This window comes from Necator americanus, chromosome III, assembly GCF_031761385.1.
Source record: "Necator americanus strain Aroian chromosome III, whole genome shotgun sequence".
Lineage (NCBI taxonomy): Eukaryota > Metazoa > Nematoda > Chromadorea > Rhabditida > Ancylostomatidae > Necator > Necator americanus.
Window position 1 is genome coordinate 27,388,765 of NC_087373.1, and position 21,294 is coordinate 27,410,058.

Genomic DNA, 21,294 nt, shown 5'->3' on the forward strand with positions numbered 1-21,294 from the left:
GAAGTTTCTTCTCTGTTAAAGGCATCACCCCACGAATCTGAGGTGGTACGGATTCCAGGTGGAGTATTCGTATACGGGATCGTAGATTATGAAGAGGTGGGTGATTCCGTACATTTCTTCCAAATTGGCGGAAAAAACGGCCCGGAAGATGCGGCGTGTGCATACGGCTTGCGCGCTCCAATCGGACTCGTGGAAAGTAGCGCGCCGGAACACCCGAAGCCGTATCTTCCGGGCCGTTTTTTAGGGCAATTAGGAAGAAATGGACGGAATCATCCTTCTCTCCATAATCTACGATCCCGTATACGAATACTCCACCTAAAATGCGTACCACCTCAGATTCGTGGGATGATGCCTTTAAACGTAGTAGCAGTGACGAGGTCCTCACAACGTGTCTAGTTAGCGACAATCGTTTTTTGACTTTTGCCCGACGGGGTGGTACCGTTTCCAGCCTCACCGGATTGTTATTCGAATTATCTGCGCATCTGCATCAAAGCTGACAATGACTTGAGTGGAACACATCGTAAAAACCGTCCTCGTTATAGTTCTGAGCAATTTTCATAGGTGCATGGGCCCTAACAATTCAGACGTCTTTTTGCATTTCACTGCTTGGTCGTATAGAGACACGTCTAGACGACGTGCTAAATTATTCCGCCATGCTGTCGTAGTCTTTGGCGAATTTCCCAATTTCCCGTTAAAGGCATCACCCCACGAATCTGAGGTGGTCCAGATTTCGGGTGGAGTATTCATATACAGGATGGGAGACTACGAAGAGGGGGTGATTCCGTCCATTTCTCCCTAATTGCCGTAAAAAATGGCCCGGAAGATACGGCTTCATTCATTTTGGCGCACCATTTTGTACGGGAGGTTCGATTGGAGCGCGCCAGTCTTGTGCCGCGCCGCATATTCCCGGCCGTTTTTTACGGCAATTAGGAAGAAATGACGGAATCACCTCCCTCTCCGTAGTCTCCCATCCCGTATACGAATACTCCACCTGAAATCTGCACCACTTCAGATTCGTGGGGTGATGCCTTTAAGTAACAGTAACTGTGAAGACAGTGCTGAAAATCGTTTTCCGTTGGATTTCTGGGGCCGCTGAATCTGGTTCTTGAGCGAGACGTTGCTGCTTTGATTTCTTTTTCTTTCTCTCCTCAACGAGCCGCTAAACGTACTTCAGTCACATTCACACTTGAGTTTGGCGGTAGTTTCCGATGCTGAGTAGGTGCAACTGGTATCCTCATTTCACCTTTCGCCACGTCCACAACATGGCTGTTGATCTCACTCATCAATTTCGTTCACGCTGGAGCGGAGCACAGGGTAGGTATCGAAAAATTATAGTTAGTAGGAAGTTCCAAGCGGAACCTGAGCGCTGAAGAACAAAGAGTCCATTTAGACTGAATTCATTTCTTGAGTGGATGAGAACTTTACTAGCATTTATCCTATGAGAGTTTCATTATCAGAATCGGGAGATAACACTTGAGAGTGGAAAAGGAAAAGCACGCAAATTATTGGTGAAGGGTATACGTTTTCCAGGACTAAATTGTGGACGTTTCGCAATGAGGTTTTATAAGGAGGATAAATCTTTGAATCTCACAATGACACAAATCTTCAAAAAAAAAAGCTTTTCATTCTTGACTTTTGGTTTGTAACATTAACTACTACATGGTAGCGGTGTGTGTTCCAGAACAACAGGAAGCATACAATTGTATTTGAAGTTCCAGCTACATTCAAATTCAAGGGTAGGCGCTAATTGGTGCAAAAGTTAAAAGCATCATCCCAAGAATCATCCGGCGATCTGGTATGGATCTCCGATGGACAGACTCTATACGGGGTCGTAGATCAGGGGTGATTTCGCTCAGCTCTTCCTAATCGTAGTTTCAAAAAAACGGCGTGAAAGACTCGGTTTCTCACGAAGATTTCAGTTGGTGCGCGTCGCTTTTGTACACGCGCCGCATCCAGCTGCGCAGCGGTCGAAAGCCAGTGAGTTCTCCTCGACCGTCTATTCAATTGAAACCTATGAATAGGTTGCTGAGGGGACCAAAAGCATATAAAGATTAGGGTTTTAATGTTCCTCGTAGGAACTATAGTGGTTCCCACGCCGTTCTTTAGGACGATTAGGGAGAGGTGAGCGGAACCACCCCTGATCCCGCAATCTACAACTGCTTCTCTAGCTTTTCCTGTTGATTCCATCACCACGTCCGATTTGTGGTATGCTGCCTTTAACTAAATATATCAGTGTGACCTTCATCACTTCAGAATAACCGAGCCATACGGCAGAAAACCTGCGATTAACCTAAGCCTTCGATAGCCGCGGATAGAACACTAGTCGAAATTATTGAATTTTCGGATACTCCGTTCCCGAGATTGAACCAAACGATTCGCCATAGCATAAGAAGAATACCTATCACCAAAGTGCGCCAAATGCTCTCCGAGGCCATCTGGTTCAAAAGAATTAGCAGCTGCAATTTGACCTGTTGTCTTCTACCAGTCTCCACCTGTACCCTTTGAACTGCTACTGCTGTGGGGCGCTGTCGAGGGACAGACCAATGAGCCCAAGCACCCTAACCTCAACTTCCCCCGGGACTCTATCGAGGCAGAGTTCACGGCCATGAACCGCAGTCAGTTGAAGGAAGTGTGCGCGCGCTATAGGGCGAGGATCGAGCAATGGTATTTTCTTGAACTTCCTCTGAAGCGCTACATGAAATGAAAGTTCTCTAGCAACGATCCCTTAAATGAGATATACCGGCTTTTTTGGTGTTTTCGCATGTTGGCAAAGACAAACAACTTTTTGCCTAGGACGTTTTTAGCCCGGATTCTAACGGCGCACATATTTGGATATGTATTTTGTCATTTTCCATTTGGTGATGGCTCCAGGCAGCGGTAGGAGGGCCGTATTTGCGAGGGTTTGAGAACTATCTATCAACGGACTACATTTCAAGAGTTCGAGAAATTTAGCGAGCAGTTTCCTTCATCTTTGTCCAGTTCTGCTTCCTCACCTATACCTAATTTTTACCCTACCTTGTTTATCGTAAAATGGGAACTAATCAATTGTAATTATTTGTTAAATGTACATTTGTTGACACAAGAAGTGTCCGCGAAACAGGCACCTGATTACTTTTAGAACGGATCGCTTCACGAACAGAAGAAAAATCGAGGAGCAATTTGCCAGAAATAACGCTATAAAAAAGTGAGGATCTTGATTAACAGCCATGACATCATCGAAAAATGCTGTTTTTGAAAGGCATTGTTCATAAAACTTGCACGGCAAGAGTTGTTCCCCGTAAGTCGCTGTAGAGAAATGACGTGAGATGAAGAAGTGCAATTTTGTTAGGGAAGAGCGTTTTTAGCATTCCAAGAGGGAAAAGGAAGGCAATTTTCCAGAAGTGGAGTACGCGTTGTGTTTGGAACCCTAAATGCATTAAGCAATTTCATTAATGAAACAGCAAACAACGATCATGTTCCGTGCGACGGAAATGGTTGCCGTGCTGAGGCAGATGCTTAGGTACCACGGTGATCTGACAAAATAAGAAAGAACAAAGAAAATAAGAATATATATATATATATGCTATCTGCCTTTATATCTTAATATATTTTCTAGAGAAATCGGTGTAGAACCCAAAGGCACCTTTTTTCAAAGGCAGCGTTTAACGAAATTCTCGGTGTTGGGGTCCATTTAGTGAAAATTAGCGTTCGGGACGAGGATAACTATCTTAGTGAAAATGCGAAACACTCCCTAAAACACTCACTACAAATTCAGGAATCAGAGCACCAATTGATCCCACGAAACAAGTCTTGTCACAGTACAAGTGATGAATTCCACTTTCATTTCGTAAAATTCGGTGGATGTAAAGAGTTGCCTCGTCAGATGAAATGAGACCTCTAATTCTAGTGCCTGTTGAAGGGGAGAGGACGGGTAGCGAGAAGGGAGCCTGCCTTTTCTTTTCTTCGTTGCAAACTGTGTCCCGTAATCCTACCTACTACTAAAGTGAACCCAACATTGAAATTTTCCCCGAACGCGGTCTTGAAATTGAATCTAGGCGAAGAAGTGTCAATTATCTCTTGAAAACTTGTGTTAGAGAAAGTAGATGCGCGTAGTAGTATAGGCGCTTGAGTATCCTGCTCAAACTAGGAGGCCGGGATCATTCGTTCATCATTCCGATGACTTCGTACCTTAAGAATAAGAAGTAAACATGTTATTAATCAATTTTGCCCTCAAATAAAATCTGTTGAATAAAAATTTATCTAATTCAGCGATTTGAAGATGACATAAATAGAAATAAAGTTCTAACGTATGATACATACGCTCACTGAAGGAATCCTAGCCGTTTTTTTGTGAATTTAAACTAGATCCTGTTTCGAGCAAATTATGTATTTTTCCAGGGATAAAGCTGTGATGCTTCCAAGAAGTAAATCGAATTTACGCCTTTTCTGACAACAGCTCTCAAAAGAAGCTTCTTCCTACAGGAAGTCGCATTCAGAAAGCGAGTATGTAGAAAATTTCTGAGGCAAGCGGGCACCCTATCGAAAATGCTTGATTTACTTGACTTAATCGGGTATTATTTCCTGATGCGGTTGCCCGCACACTCGCGGAGGAGTGTTGTCCTTGAACACAGTTCTGCCCAACCTTTTAGCCAATGTACAGCCGTGGCTTGCAAGGAATCGTTCCGTTCGTCATCGTTCCACGTCCTGCAAGAGTTGGCGGCTCGCGTGAACGGCACCGAGTGACCCGAATAGTTTGGGCCGACAGTGTCCAGCAGTTCAGCGTAACGAAGTTGTTAGTTAAAGCTGTTATCAAACACTCCAGGCTCCGACTAGATATTTGACATATTTGGGTTGGACATCGGCAGTGTTCTGGACAATGGCACCTTTTTGCAACATCTACATAGGTAACGTCTGCCACATTGCTGTGTAAGATTTATAGCTCGCACCTTGCCAAAGCGTACACTTAAATCTCTGATTGCATTTAGTATAAGCAGGGCCAAAGCGAGCAGGTACACAGCAGTCAGACTCCTATACGCGGCCCCGTAAAATATGTTTGCAGAAGGCATGAGCCCTTTCTTATTTTTGTTGTTTTTGAGTTTATGTTCCATGGAACGGAGATCTCCTGCCTTTGATCTCTTTTCTTCTTATACTCTCCTCTTATACTTCGTGCGCATGTGGACCCGTTCACAAAAAAGCAACAATTTACGCGAGAGACAGCCAACAAAAATATGTTTTAAGTAAAGCAAGAAAAACGAGAACAATTAACGAATTATTCTTCCTTGAGTTGCGAGCCAGTAATTCAGAAGAAGATTCTGCTCGGGGATGAAAGTCATTAGATGTTTTAATGAATGCCGAAAATGTCTTTGTTCAAAGAAATATAAGTAGAAAATGTTCGAAGAAATAGTGTCCGTCTGAGAGCACGTACATTACTCTTCAGCTGCTGAGCCGGAGTTTTCTGTTCTTCATTCAGTCGTTTTTTCTTGTTGTCTAGTAGTAAGAAAATCATAACAAGTCTCTCTTTTACTATAATAACTTCTGTTTTTATGCTGACTAAACATAGCTCCCGCCACGATTAGCTTCATTCTCATGCACAGAGGAAACTGCATCTTTTGTCCCAGTTTCTAGAACAAGATCGCTATTCGAGATGAGAATTAGAGGTATTTTCCAAAAGAAAAATTCACGGAATTTTTCTTCTGGAAAATACCTTTAATTACGTGAAAATTTATACCAGTCTTCTTAAAGTACTTGAAATTACAGTATTAAAGTGCGCCTGCAGTTTTTTCCGATATTACGCCGTTTGATATGTACGGTAACTACAACAGTATTACGAAAAGAGTACGTGTTTTTGGGAGCAGCTTTCCGCATCCTTAGTGGAGGTGAGATAACTTCATCAAGATGTCCTTTAATTTGAAATTCAACGCTGCTCTGGGAACATGAGAGGTTGAAACACCGGAATGCTTCACGGAATACATATACGATGACGAAATGGGCTGTTGATCAAAGATGGGCGAATTCATCTCCGAGTTGTGCGTACTAGCAAAGAAATATTTCTAAAAACCTGTGTTTCAATCTCTTTTTTCCTCACAGGATAGCTAATGGTCTGATGGTTGGCTGTTTTCTCTTTCAATAATTTATTTATCGTAGAATAAGCTTATACATTCGATTCCGGAGGACTAAGAATGAAGATTGGGAATTGGACTGCCGAAGAGGTAGCAAGGCGAAGAGGCAGCTCAAATATTCCTTATCTGTTAATTAGCGAATGAGGGACGTAGTGAGAGAGCGGCTACGTTGGCATAGAAAAAGCTCACACAGTGTAGCAGTGTGACTTTTGACCTACTCAGCGAGAAAAGAAGCAATTATAGCGGGACAGAAAGCGTGGTGATGGAAAACCAACTTTGAAACATCATAGGCGCTAACGAGGAAGAAACGTTTCGAGAACAATGAGATGGTAGATGGCGCAGAGGCGGCGTTTGTCGAACACGACGATATGAGACGCAGAATGGGCGGGGCTTTCCGGGGACGACGATGCATCGCAGCGAAGCGCGGAGGCTACGGCCGCGATGCGACAGAGAGCACATGCGCTGGCGAGGAGACGGCAGCATGTGTCTCGTACGGATAGTGTGATCTACTGAGGGGAAGCGAGACCAGGGCCGGAGGCGAATAGTCGCTCACCCTCGGCAACAGTAGTCGGTGTGCCGTATGGCGTTTTTGCTTAAGTACTACACTTGTAAGCATTATCAATCAACTTGCGAAATCCCGTTGGTTTGTCGTGTTCGTGAAGTGCTGATGTGAGCTTTTCTTCCAGTTTCGGCGAAAATCCGTACGTTGTCCGAGTTCCAAGTACGACTCTCCACCAATCAGCAACCTCCCAGCAATGCCGAGATCATCACCACACTTCGTTACTTCCACCAAACTCTTATTGGGTAAGTGTGCTTCTAAGCGTTGGCTGGAATTTCCTTTTCACCTGTGCTTACGTTTCACCGCATCGACAAAATGAATCAGCCTTTGGCAGATTCGAGGTTCAAATTGTCGGAAATCTCTGACACTGTTGTTGCTCATCGTCATCAATCACTCGCTCTTATCTTTAAGTGTTTCACGACTAAATATTCTCTCAAACATCAAACAGATAAACGAGATGTTCCTTCTTTTCCAAGTCCTCTTCTACGTAGGTCCTAGGATCTCATATGCTCTGTTTCAGAACTAAAAGAATGCTGTAATATGAATCCATAATGACGCTATTCTGCGAAATCGACTTTGTGTTCAGTCATTGTTTAACTTACGCGGTTTCGACGGCGCAAAGTTGCACATTATGCGGAAGATGGTTCCCAGTAATGAGTTATTCGTTGGAGAGTTGACTGAGGCATTTCCGCCGTCCTCACCTTGACGCCTCACTCTGTAAAAGTACAGTTTTTTCGCTTGTAAAAAAGTGCCTGCTTCAGAAATGAACGGAAGAAATTTCTGCACAGATGTTACTTTGCACGTAAAATGTATAGGAAGTGAACCGAAGTTATTCATTTATTCGTAGGAAATGAGAACTTCCTATTGATTGTTAAATTTGGAGAGTTATATAACTCTTAACGAAAACCATATTGTAAATGGAAATAAATGTTACGAGTAGGATATATTTTCTAATACAGGGGTGGTGAACCTCCCAAAATCGCTACAGGATCACGTTATGTTCCTGGTGCGATTTTAATTTCACCGTTCAAGAATTCCTGAGTTGTTATTGGGATATGCAACTTCTCTAATTGCTGAACCATGCAAAGTTCCCTAGCGTGTTCCCGAATTTCATGTGCAAAATTAAATTAGGTCGCTCAAATTTCTGTATCTTCGTATTCGTTTCAAACTTACATCTCCTAATTATTAGCTGCATTTGTGCTACTTTCTCATCATAGTGAGAAAGTCATTATATTTTAAAATAATTTTTCTACAAAAAAGTATTCTATCCAGACTTACTAAAAGTTCGATGACGCATTTTTACCTCGGAAATTCTTTTAATCGTAAATTTCTGTGGTGTGTTGCTTTCCCGAAATTCTCGAGCAACGATGAAAAGATGCTTCCGGGATCTGTTTTCTTTTTTCTATCAAAAACAAGATGTGGGCTTTGTGAATTGATTTCCAGAAATCCTAGCAGCTTCACCAACATCCTTAGATGGCATTTCTTAGGAATGTCATCTGTTAAAGTAATGAGATTAGGCCGTTTTACATATCATCTCCTCATAACGTGCATAAATAAACAATTTATTATTTTTTAAAGCTTTTCTCTTCAAATTGCAAAATCTACTGCCCTGTTAGCTGAACCCCATTCCTTTCTTCGGCCTGTGAACGGATTCGTAGGAAATAGCCCATTCCACTGCATAGTGCATTTGGTTGAGAGGGCTCATTTTCCTCATTTCTGAAGGGTTTTTGTTGCTTCCGTTTCGTATAAATCCTGGTGGCTTTATAACGCAGCATTGCTTGCCGAACCATTTCAAATCTCACCACATGTTCGACATAGGTTTGCATGAAAATGCACCGATATTCGAATGAGAAAATCCAATGCGGTCACAAGGAGCGAACGTGAATAAAATCTGAAAACAGGACCTGGATACCCGTATGATCTCAGGAGCTTGCAGCGCTCATCAAGCATCTCGTAGGAGTCGATTCCATTCTGCAAAAACGAATGTCATAAATCGGAAATGCAATTCCCCAGAATGGAAACCGTTATTCTCGGCAAAAAGTAGCATGGACAACGATTTTACGACCCTTTTTTTGCTACACTGTAGGATTGCGATTTGCGCGCTCTGCAATTTCTACTTCAGCGATTAGAGAAGAAAGTTTTTAGACGCATCCTATATTTTTCCAGGATATCAACCTGCATGGTGGCGCATTTTTCGCGTAAGCGATAATTTCTCGTGAATTGCAACCATAAAGATTTATGACATATATCACGAAGATTTTCTTTTCTCAGCAAAAATACTCTCGCCGAAGAAATATGGTCAGCGTTTAACTATGATTCTTGCCGTTTTGGCATTATCTCTTTTTTTCGCGCGGAGCATTGCGTTAGAGGTTTTTTTCCTATGCTTATTTGAAGCACATTCTCAGAGGGGACCTTATTTTTAGAGGATCAGCTGAGTTGAAAATGAGTAGAAGTCGGAAAATTTTGGTTCTTTACATATTTTTGAAATTATTTGTTGTTGATTTGTTTATCTGCGCCTACTCTCGTGGTGTTTGTCACAGCTTTGAAGGGCGAAATTTTCTTTTTAATTGGAATTAAAGGAAACATCATACAGCACTGACTTCGTACATCCTAGAAAAATATTTCTATAAGTGACTCTTATTGTACGTGTACAAATTTCCAACTCGTTTAATCAATTATTGAATGAAGTTATGAATCTCAGAATATTACGAAGGGTTTTTGTCGTTCTGGACTCAGCTAAACTCCTTAGAGTAGAATTTTCCTACAAAACTGCTTCAGCTGACCTTGAGGGAAAAAGCGAGCTGTCGATTGTAGCGCCTGGTCGTATTCTGACCACGTTTTCTTTCTGTAACCACCTTGCTGCTTTCACTCTCTACTTCTGGATAGCTCTGTTCTTTTCCATTGCAACAGAATTCGGCGTAACCCAAGAAATAGGCTGTAGGATTTGTTGAGAAAGTTGGGTTTCTTGGGATCTTGACGTTGAATTAGGTTGATGCTAAAATGGTGGTCGTTTTCATTGTCATCATATTCGACGTGCTATTATAAGTAAAATTTTTACAAACCTGGTAATGATACATGCCATTTGAAAGGTTTTTTTCCCCATCAATTTCCCTTTTTAAGGAGATGGTGTGTAGTAAAAGCAATTCCATCCAAATTTTATTCTATACATTCGCGAAAGAAATTGGTCATTTCCGATCGCAATTAGAAGGAGAAGTTTTTAATGTTTGCATAAAGTGATTAAAAATTTGCTTTATTTAAAGTAGATCTCAATAGAGAGTCAGCTTTTGTTATTGCAGTACTTAGAAATCTGAGATCTTTGTGGTGCGTCTTTTGCGGATGGAAATCCAGATGCGCATGTTACAGGATGGTATCTAATGTTGTTTATCTGATAGAGATTCTTCCATCATCTTATGTTCTATGTTGTAAATCTAGTCGCAAAGGCAGTCATATTTTACCGAAAGTTTTGAATTTGATGATATTTAGTTCTTATTTTTGGTTTTGATTTGTCAACATATCGAATAACTTTTTTTTTTCTTTTCGAACGCTTAATTCCTCGAGTGAACGTTTCTTCGACTCATTCGAGACTCGGTTCTAGCAGAGTTCCTTCTGCAGTTTTCTTCTAGGTTATAGTTCAGCGCATAAATCACCGCTTCTACCCAGCATTCTGAGCATCTAACCACATACTTGGGACAATTATTATGCAATATTTTCCTGGAAAGAATTCTCGCTATTATTTCTCTCTTCGTGAATCCGCTACTCAAACGAATTCGGCTTCTAAGCAACCTTTTAATCCTCTCCTTCTTCTGATTCCTCTGCAGTTTTGATGTATGTCCTCCTTTTTTCTGGATTCTCGTCGATCTCAGCTCGAGAGAGCTACAAGGGCACTTAACACTCTTCGATGCGTATATTTGAGACACTTCCGTCGGGCTCATCTCGCTGAAGCGACGAATTTGAATAATGTGATCGACGAAAGAACCACCGCCAACACCAGCACCCGTCACATAGTATAATATTAAACAGAGGCAGCACAGACCGGTGCTAACACAGATTCCAAAGAATCTCATATGTGCCGCCGCGGTTTGATGGGTCAATATTGGATATTTTTTTAAAAATTCAGTACCACCAGTGTTTTGTTTTTGACAAGCCAATCTCCGGTATCCAGTCTCTGCTGGTTCCGCTGGAAATGAGGTTGTCGATAGCGTTCTCTTTCACCGCAATAAAGCCAAGTGTTTAGGTTTCTGAAAGATTTTCCACAAGGACAAACACATTTCTGTGAGAAATTCTCCTCTGATCCAACAAGATGGAATCTGTATCCGAACCTAAACTATTCTGGTCTTTTCTATGCGGTAGTGAATCTGCTCGACGTGTTTCCACTCATCACCACGGGCCAAATGGGTAAGCTGTCGTAGATTCCGCTTGCACTGTGTTGTTTATTCATTTACAACGAGATCTCTTCTTCTGAGCCCATGCTTCCACTGGAAAGAACGATTATTCGCGAACACATTACAAGGCATATGGTTTCTATGTTTTTATATGATTTTTTCCAGCCATTGGAGAAGCAATACTGGATACACTGAAAGCATTGATGATGTTCCTGGATCGAGACTCGTTGGAGCAACTGCCGCTCCTCCTCGCTAGCAATATTGGTGTTTTTCCGACGGAGCTAGACAAGCAGGTAATTTTCGAAACGGTAACGCTTTGTCTTCATCTATTACAGACCTCTCCAATAAAGTAGAAGTCATTTTTCACGTTGGAGTTTATGTTACGGGGCATTTGTCTTCCTTAGGTTGATGTTGTTCCAAAATAGTAGGCTAACAAATGGTCGCTGTGAATAACAGCTGGCTTGCGTTACTCTTAGAAATCGCTGGTGGGTAAGGAAACAAGAGCTTCTTTCACTTCAACTGAACAAACAGGAACTTTTTGTACCCGCAGATGAGCTGAAATCGCATGATGATTCCGAATATTTTGGGTGTCCGACTAATTACTGCAAGGAGCGAGGAACGAATAGAAAATGCTCATCGCTTCATGCATTCTCCGGTCGTTCTCTTGTCCGACTAGCTCATTAGTCTCCAGAGAAAACAGCGAAATTGAAAAATAACTCGGCCCTGCTTAAATGAATCAGTAACATTACACAAGCGGTCAAAAACAGCAGCATTTCCGTAAAATGTCGGGGAAATTGAAGCGCTTAGCTTGGCGAATCGAGGATCGCACTATGAGTTATCCGACGTCGCTGGTTGGATAGTACTGGAATGGTTGGATACTTTCGCAATGAGTGGAATGTTTCCAGTTGGAGTTAGACTCGTGTATTTCTTCTATGAGGATGGGTGTAGCTCAGCGATAAGAGGCCACCCTCACATCTGCGTAGTCGAAAGTTCAACCATCCAGTGTTTCATCCTTCCAATGTCAATAAATTAGTATCAGGTACCAAAGTTCGCTGCGAATATAAAGGCACTGACTTGGTAGATCAGCTGGCTGTCGTAGATAAGCTCATTGTACGGACCGCACACTCACTCACCATTTTCTACGACTCTTAGGTGAACTTAGACGCATTGGCGCATCCGAAACGGATCGAACAAGGCTAAGCACTTCATCCTTATTTTTATCCTTTATTTTTTATTTGAAGGAAACGATTTGAGAAGAAGCTAAAACTTTAAGGAGCTTTTATCGACAGGAATTAAACACTAGCCGAACTATTTCTACAATAATTTCAGATAGTTCACCTGCTGGCCGATGCTGTGCTGCCCTTCTCGATCACAGATGAGACCCTGATCAAGTTATCAGTCCCTGGGGTTCTAATGCTTGTACTGCAGCAAGCGAATGATCCTAGTGAGTTTGTTGGAGTTTCTCTCCTTCGCTTTTTTTTCCGTGAACTATCTTCTTCCCAAAAGTTTCATGTTCTAATAGCAGTTATCAGAATCAATCAAGCCTTTCATTCCTATGAAGATTTGGTAGATTTTTCTGGAATGATAAATGCACTGAGTTGATACCTCGGTTGGCTCCGCAAATGCGGGTTTATAAACTTCAAAGAGTTCTAAATTAAGGTAGAACTTGTTGCTCCTCACTTTTTCATCCCAAAAGAAGTGATCAACACCCAGCACTTTTTCCTTATTTTATCCTCGAATTGTATTGAGCAGAATCACCTATAGGATATTTTATTTATACGTAATAGGATCTATTTACAGGATAGGAAGATCGATTCGTGTCGAGAAATGGACACGCTATAATCGCAGCAATTAGACTTTCTCTGATTTCCTGTTCAAGCTCGTCCATGAGAACTTTTTTGTGCCCTCTGACATGTGATGCTCATTAGCTGCTTCTGCGGAGCTTAAGCTAAGGTGAAACATACTGGTAAAAAATTAGGGTGACTCTAAATTCTCTGTCTAACGACTGGGATTTCCAAATGTTCAGGGTCCTGACAATCACAGAAAACAATATCTCGGGGAATTTTCTTTCAGTTCACTTTTTCGAGAAATACTTTTTGAGTTATTTATAAGAATTAACGTTCTTAGAACTTTCTTCAAAAATATCACAAATAAATACAAATCTTCACAAATAAATACAGGATAGTGTTTTTAAGACCTCATCATTTTCTGTTCCTCCGCATGATAAAAAGAAAGTCTTGCCGCCAATCTTGCTTACTGCTTTTTTCAACTATAGGCGAAAATTAGTCCCCCAAGTTTTTAAAGGCATCACCCCACGAATCTGAGGTGGTACGGATTTCAGGTGGAGTATTCGTATACGGGATAGTAGATTATGGAACGGGGGTGGTTCCATCTCTTCCTAATTGCCGTAAAAAACGGCCCGGAATATGCGGCGCCGCACAAGGCTGGCGCGCTCCAATCGAACTCCTTGTGGGAAAAAGTGCACCCGGACGCCCGAAGCCGTATCTTCCTGGCCGTTTTTACGGCAATTAGGAAGAAATGGACGGAATCACCCCCTCTCCATAATCTACTATCCGTATACGAATAGTCCACCTGAAATCCGTATCACCTCAGATTGGTGGAGTGATGCCTTTGAGAGCGCGCGATTTCTCGAGCACCAAACAAAAGACATGCAAGTGCAGTAGTAAGATAGTAAAGAAAGAAAGCAAAATGTTGTTTGCATTTGTCTATGCTCGCAGTTCTCACTTGACGATTGAAGGCTTATGTTGAGAGAAGGTCGACCTTCATCGCTGTTTTGATTGGTCAATGAAAAAACAAGAATAGCGTGAAAAACACAAGACATAAAATTCTGAACAGGAAAATGAAGAGATTGATAGGAATGGAAACACCTTTTTCATTTCCAACGAAATCACCAAATTATTAAACTCGGACAATTTATTACTATCCACAACCTGTGATGTTCTGATGCAATTTTTTTGTTCTTCCCGAACAACTAAGAGAAGTGGTGGCTTGGAGAGAAGTCACGTACAAGTTTCACAAAATCTGAACCGTCTATGTCTGATAAACTGCCCGTGCTGTTTAATGTCGTTGGAAAAGCTCTTTTTCTCACTTCATCTTCCAAGAGAATGTTTAACAAATGGTACCAGCTATACTTAGGTGTTCGATGCTTAAAGGCAGCATACCAGGAATCTGATGTAGTCAGGGAATCCGCCGGAAAAGCTAGAGATGAGGTTGTAGATTGCGAGGTCCGTATTTCCGCTCATCTCTGCTTAATCGTCGTGAAAAATGGCGTAGAAACCGCTTTAGTTCCTACGAGGTAAATTAGATGCGCTCCTCTATGTACACGTTCCAGTCCCCGGATCCTGCAATCTACAAGCCCATCTCTAGCTTTCCCGGGGGTTGCCTCACCACGTCCGATTCGTGGTATGCTGCCTTTAAGGATTTCTTGAAAGCTTGAAAGAAGCGAACTTTGCAATCAGTTATCTCAAACATATGGTTATAGTTGCGTAACACAAAAAAGAAATGATTTTGTTCGGACCAATTGTTTTGAAACTAACATTCACACTAAAATGGTATTATTATCTCGAATTTGTTAGGAGATCGTAATAAACCTGAAGCAGCTGTTGTTATTTGTATACGTTCAGGTGTGTTCCAGCTGATTTTTTGTTATCTGCTTTTACTATAACGTGATTTTAATGTAAAATATCCCTAAAAATTCAAACGAACCCGTGCAAATCTCAAAGCAGTGATTATTAACTGTGTGCATTTTTGATTAGGTTAAATGAAAATTCTGCTAATCGAATGTTCGAGCACTTCCTATGAATTTCAAGATCCACAGCACGTCAATATTCTTTGAAACCTGAACCACAATGGAGAATATTAGAAGTTACACTTTAAAAATTTGGTCACATCCTTAATTTGACTTTAGTTTGGGATTGGACGACAAAATAATACCGATTTTCTTTTCTTCTTTCTATTTCTTCCTTTCTCTATGTACCTACAACAGTAGTAGATCATAGTCCATAGGAGATTATCTCGGAGGGAATTCACGCACCATAAAAAAGGTAAGCAGTCAATGGACAGGGAGGAGGTGGACTCAGGAAAATTTTTTAATGAAGTCATGTATAGACTGCATACGAGAGTTCTTGAAAAACTTTTATAATCATTCTCATGGAAGGGACGCTCCATCTGCTCCCACATACCTTCGCCGCGGATCCGTGGGCGTATCCAAATTATTCAGTGAGACAAAAAAAACGAATTTTAAAATCAAAACGATGTGACAGGAGTGCAAAATTAAATGTATATGTCAGTCTGTATGGGTTTACTGATGTTTCGAAGACGTTTTTAAGCTCCCCACGTAAAATTGTAAAAAAAAACACTGGAAGATAAAATTCCTTCAAATATGCATGCTTGATTTCCAAAAATTTTTATTTTTTACATGTACATAATTATATTCCTCTTGCTTATTCTTTTCCTTGTACTTCTCATTCACACATTTTAACATTGTTGTGCAGAGCTGGACTCGGGAATATTTTTGTGTTTAAGGTCTCCATACCTGGATTATGGAAGGAGCAATGAGCAGCAGTCCGAATATATATGAAGATTTAGTTCAGGTTAGAAATACATTCACTGCCGTCCATACTTAATGTATTTATAATACATACATAAATTAGACTTAATTACTTCTTAATTTCAAGAAAGAAAAACCAGTCCAGAAGAGTTTTTTCACTCCATCCTCCGTTAAGTAATTTAGTCAACAGATTTAACCAAGAATTGTTGAAATAAAGTCAAAAAAAGTTTTCTCTTAGGTTATTGCTAAAGGGACCTCAGAGTCACGAGTTGCTGCTGCAAACCTCCTTCTACACTACTGGCCGTTTCCAAATCCATATATTATTCACAGGAAAACGATCCAGTACAAAGTGCATGGTAAATTCTTGCCCTTCAATTACTTGAATTAGGTATTAACTAGCACTGCCAACGGCAATATTTAGAAAATAGGGAGTTATTTCCCGATCACATCTTTTCTTTTCAGCTTGGCAGAGGATTACATGCCAATCCACGACGTGTTCAGAAAAGGGACCAAGGTTGGTTGATAAATGCGTCGCTTAGTGCAGCTGTTTTTGAAGTGGAGCAATTATCTGCGGGAGTAGATACTTCACAGCAGAAAAGAAGAGGAAAGGCTGCAACCCTTCTTCTGTGTTCAGAAAAGATTTTCCAGCAAATTTCAAAATCTGGCTTTATTGTCAGAAAGATGAATCTCGGGATTATTGAAGGACTTAATGCTTCATGAATGCGATATGAAGAAAACCTGAGAAATCAGATCAGTAGAACAGCAGATAAAAAAAAACAGAGAAAAAGAGAAAAAAGAAAAGCAGAATGGCAACCCAGACGGAAAAAAGAGTAGATGTAAGCTATCAAATTAGCGCTATTACCTGGAAGTGAGGAACCTTAGTGTGTTGCTGAAAACCATTCGGCATCGTCCTCTCTTGCTCTGAAAGGGGGGAACATCCGAAAATGTCGTGGTGGCAATATCGTCTTATGATTCTTAAATACAAGGATAATCTCACGACAATAAAGCAGAATAGCACCGGCTAAAGTGACAAAATAATGCCCAAGTGTAAGTTAGAAACGTTTTTAGAAATATTCTTGAAGTGAAAAATTTACAAACAGAATCAGTGTTTTCTGGGATTCGTTCCCTTGAAGTGATTACCTCCATCAAGTGCGAGACACATCATGTTGAAGAACAAGAGAAATTGTGAACTCCTGACGCTGTGCTGCCGGAATGTGACGGCAGTTCTCTTTTTTTTTCCTGGCAAAACATGGGGGAACAGCCACCTTCCTGTGCATGATGACAAGTCTATAATAGGTTATAGTTATGAAAGAAATTCTCTTATTAATGGCAGATGCGTACATTACGAGATCCAGTGTAAAGTTCAGCTTGATATGATATAAAACATGAAATATGAACGCTATCCGATTCTGACGTAGTGCGTTCGGGAAATTTTTGATGTTGGGTTCATTTCAGTAGTAGATAGCAACGACTACGTGCTATAAAGGGTCTAATTCCTGAGTGTCACAGCTGACTGTGGAAATAAGAAATTGGTAGGAGGCGACCAAGGTTCGATTCTCTTTGGAGGTGTGTAGTTGGAAGAAATTTCCTTTAGGATTCATTCTGTCTTGCTAGATTGGTCCTACATTGTGCTTGTTAAATGATATTAATATTCAGTTTTTACTGATCCAGGATCAACTCCTTTTTTGGAAAAATGTCATTAATTGTAGGCGAGTTTTCTAATGGTATCTGGGCATTGCCATCATTAAACCTCCGTTAACAAGTGGCGCCACCTTTCTCAGAGCATCGTGCCATTTCAGCATCGTTTTACATGAATTTGGAATTTGTGGAGACCCTCCTGCGGGGTGATGCGGTTTTAAACCTCTTTCATGCTGAAAACATCTTAACGTTAAGCTTTGGGACAAAAAAGAACTGACTTCCTTCTTGTTTCAGTGTAAAATCCTGCTATGACCCAGTTGTCTGCGCTGATGTAGCGGACACTTCACCGCCAGTGTTTCTATGTCGAAGATGTGCGGATAATGTGATCGGCGAACGAAAAGTCCCGATGAAGAACCTCACGCAACCGATGCAAGCGAGCAGTGCAACTTGTCAGAATAAGGTGAAAAGCCGACGATTTCTTGAAGATTTGTAGACAAAGTCCTCTTTTTTAGGATTGTCAATCACAATCGCGACTCGCTGTTGGAATATGTTTTTCTCACGATTGCACAAGAGCACATAATTTTGTGCCGATGAGATTGTGCCAGGTACTGCTCATCGTTTTTTTTTTCTTGAAGCGATTTTTTATTCAACAAATTGGACAGCCATTAACCTTGTGTTTCGTGTACTTTCCGCCGCAGAAGTGTAATTTTACTCTTTGTTTCCTTTGTCTAAGAGGCGTGCACAATGGATAACGAGTGCTCATTAAGGAAGTGCACATTCAGGAGATTTCAGGAATGCTTCAATGCTCTTCATGCCAACACGGAGACACCCCACTTGGTTCATCGAGGTTCAGGATGTGTATGGGGACAGGACATAATGTGGGGAACAGTGGAAGCGATAGTGAAATTGCTTCGAGAGACAGCACAGTTTGAAGGTAGAACTCTTAACATTTGCCCTCCTTGATAAAATCCTGTAGTGCATATATTTTTTTAATGAAAACTTCTTCATTTTTCGCTGATTGGTTGTTAAATTACAAGAAAATTCAAGGAACGGAAGGAGAAGGGAAGCGTCCAAAATGGCTTCGTCAATTGGAAGGTGGTCATTCGCTTGGCAAAGAAATCGACACAATGGCGGACGAACGTCGTATGTTAAGCAGATTCGGTGTATGGATGATGGCAGCATTGTGTCCGCCTAACCAGAACGCTGATCAAGTGAGAAAACTCATTCTGAAAGCAAAACTGATCTAAGAAAAATTTTGCAGTTTTTTTCCAAATCGCATCCTTTTAAAAAAAAGAAATGTGTTCTTTAGCAAGCAATTTCTTACATCATGTACAACGTGTTCCAATGGTTCGCTACAACTGCTCTGTTGCCGAATGACAGTATGGGAGCGAGTCTTGAGCAGTTGAAAACAGATGTAAGTTCTTTTTTTTCTGGTTACTGACAACGTTACTACCACTTTAGGGAGATTTTGTTACGTTATACTGAGTATATCTCACTTATTGGTTTTTGCAGTGAAATTTAATCTCTCGCTGCCTGACTTTTGCTCTCCTACGTTTTTTTTTACAGAGACGTAGAATAGGATTGGGGTGTGGTTGACTAAATCTACAACCATAACAATATCTAGGACAACAATTCCTAATGTAGTACAGAAGAGTTGATGGTTTATAAATAGCGGACATGGGACCTGATTTTTTTCTTGCAGTTCGTCTGCGATTGGATCAACATGGCGATCAGAATTCATTACGATGTTTTTATCACAGCTCTCATACCTGATCCTGAAGAGGAGGGCAGATATTTTGAACAGACTAAGGAAGGTCTTGGAAGGTAAATAGAACAGTAAAATTTTCATTGATATCGAAAAACTATGTGACTTATTTCTTTGAAGACTGCTCGCGCTTATGCCCTATGATGTTATTTCGTTGGAGACGTGGAGTCGAGTAATGTCTAAATGGTTGCAGGTGAGTGTGAGCTGAAATTGCTACGGTGCTAAAAGTTACAGTCCGTACCACAGTTTTTGATCCCCAAGTTGCCGGATTGTTACTGTCACGTTTTGCTGTGCTCTCAGTCACGCTCTCCTTTTCTTTTCTAGTCTTGTTATAATTTAATTTTTATGTTTTTACATTCTCTTTTTCTTATCCAACTCTCAGATACTGTAGATGAGCTGCTCTCAAGGTCGGGTAACGTAACAAGCTGCGTAGTGAATGCAACGACGTCTCCACTTAGTTTTCTTCCCTCATCGTCATTTAGTTACAAATCTAATCAAAATTAGACAGCAATCGTCACAGAATTAGCGAATTTTCAGTAGACTCCCTGTCGATGGAATTCTTACGCTTTGATCTGGCATTCTCACTTCCATGATAACTGCCCTTCCAAAGTTATCCAGGATTCCTCGATCAGCAGAAAATCTGAAGAAACAACATGAATCTTTCTTACTCATATCTGCAGATTTTCTCATGTACCATTCTCCTTCCCTGCTTGTGCATCTGCTTTCCCTTTTCCCCTGCACCCATCAAAAGGTCCCGGCCATGTGGTTGACGAGGTACAGCACAGCCAATACGTGTGGCCAGGTGAATAAAGGAAATTGAAAAAGTAAATCCTCTGTTCAAATATGTAGATTAGAAATAAACACTCTTTTTTATCTTCTTCTTATTACTATCTTCTTTTATTCTTCACTTTTTTCCAGTTGATCTACGAGAAATGCAATGAAGAACAGCAGCAGGAGTTGAAAATTCTACTATGTAAGATCTTCGAGCCTGACTTATGCCCACTTCCCTTCGAAACTCCAATGGTATGGCTTCTTTCGGATCTTTCGACTAAATATTTCGAGTATCTCTCCAGTGATGCGCATCAGAATCATCCAGATCCTTTTTTCATTAGCAAACTTTGATTTTGAATGTTTTTTCCCTAAAATTTGAAGAGAATTGGATGGATAGACGGTGTACATATCATGTGCTGGAAATATAGTGTTCGGAAATGTCACAGACACGATATTTGTGAACAACATTTTTCCTGTCTCCGTATTTCCTACGGAAATTTCCACAATGAGTAAATCCAGATAGTTTGGACTCAAACCATTTGTCTAACAAATTAGAGATACAATCATCTTCAATTATCTTCCATCTTCTTCCTAGTTAATCAAGTTGTGTTAAAGACAGCTTCTGCGGAACTTTTCGATTGTGAATTCCTTCCAGAAGTAGGTAGAATTCGGGATGCATGATTTTTCGGTGATTAAAACGAAAACGTGATCATCCTAGCAGAACCGGAGCAACTCTTTGCAACCATTGTAGTGTTAGAATCCAGTTCCATTTCATCATATGGGTGTAAAGGTTGTTCCGTACGACAAACTCAGAAAACTTCTGATTCCTGGATTCGTAAAGGGGTCTTTCACGTTTTCGCTGCTATTCTACGTTCCAAACAAAACTGCCAGTGCAAAGTACCCAACGTCGAAAATTCGTTTGAATCTTGGTGTTAATTTTGTAACCGATAGGGAATTTGAAAAAAAAAATTAACTTCTCAACAACGACCCTTCTGCAATCTTTCGCTAATGCTAAAAGCACAGTTGTATACATGTGCACTATCACTTCCTTTTCAAACACGAAATGTAAATGTTTTCCGATGGGCTTGGATCTGTTCATCCAATTTCTGTTGTGAAATCTGAGATCTGTTTGCATCTCTTGCAGTAGCCATTCTTCTGTAATTTCAGGCTTGCTATTCTAGAATCTTGAGAGGGTGCTATTGGTGTTTTTTTTTAAATTGTCTTATTTCAGGTGTTCGATTTTGTGAGTCGAAGGCTGGCCGGTGAAGATTACGTTGAACTGTTTAACGCGCTCCAATGGCTGCATGTGAGGAATTCACTTTCATTAAAGGCATCACTCCACGAATTTGAGGTGATACGGATTTCAGGTGGAGTATTCGTACACGGGATAGATGATTATGAAGAGGGGATGATTCCGCCCATTTTTTCCTAATTGCCGTAAAAAACGGCCCAGAAGATACGGCTTCGGGCGTTCCGGCGCGCTATTTTCCACAACGAGTCCGATTGGAGCG

At 40.9% G+C, this 21,294-nt stretch overlaps 2 protein-coding genes across 5 annotated transcripts in view; both read left to right on the plus strand.

The window, feature by feature from the left end:
- Positions 1-21,294, plus strand: part of RB195_011102 (uncharacterized protein) — a gene marked incomplete at both ends in the record, with an annotated part of 41,768 nt that overhangs the window by 6,642 nt on the left and 13,832 nt on the right. For 3 of the 4 annotated variants that reach the window (XM_064192384.1, XM_064192382.1, XM_064192383.1), the window contains 17 exons: positions 6,679-6,706; positions 6,785-6,902; positions 10,892-11,052; positions 11,205-11,332; positions 12,369-12,483; positions 15,585-15,652; positions 15,848-15,965; positions 16,072-16,123; positions 17,542-17,707; positions 17,760-17,852; positions 18,040-18,181; positions 18,295-18,458; positions 18,557-18,661; positions 18,950-19,071; positions 19,133-19,205; positions 19,931-20,035; positions 21,015-21,089. In XM_064192384.1, coding sequence (XP_064049966.1) covers positions 6,679-6,706; positions 6,785-6,902; positions 10,892-11,052; positions 11,205-11,332; positions 12,369-12,483; positions 15,585-15,652; positions 15,848-15,965; positions 16,072-16,123; positions 17,542-17,707; positions 17,760-17,852; positions 18,040-18,181; positions 18,295-18,458; positions 18,557-18,661; positions 18,950-19,071; positions 19,133-19,205; positions 19,931-20,035; positions 21,015-21,089 — 1,833 coding nt within the window. Of the gene's footprint in view, positions 1-6,678; positions 6,707-6,784; positions 6,903-10,891; positions 11,053-11,204; positions 11,333-12,368; positions 12,484-15,584; positions 15,653-15,847; positions 15,966-16,071; positions 16,124-17,541; positions 17,708-17,759; positions 17,853-18,039; positions 18,182-18,294; positions 18,459-18,556; positions 18,662-18,949; positions 19,072-19,132; positions 19,206-19,930; positions 20,036-21,014; positions 21,090-21,294 lie in introns of those variants that run through there. The other variant, XM_064192381.1, reaches the window with a different exon arrangement.
- RB195_011103 (uncharacterized protein) lies at positions 4,632-6,598 on the plus strand (the record flags this gene model as incomplete). Its single annotated transcript, XM_064192385.1, has 2 exons — positions 4,632-4,760; positions 6,389-6,598. 2 exons carry the CDS (start codon positions 4,632-4,634, stop codon positions 6,596-6,598), a joined length of 339 nt encoding a protein of 112 aa, XP_064049965.1.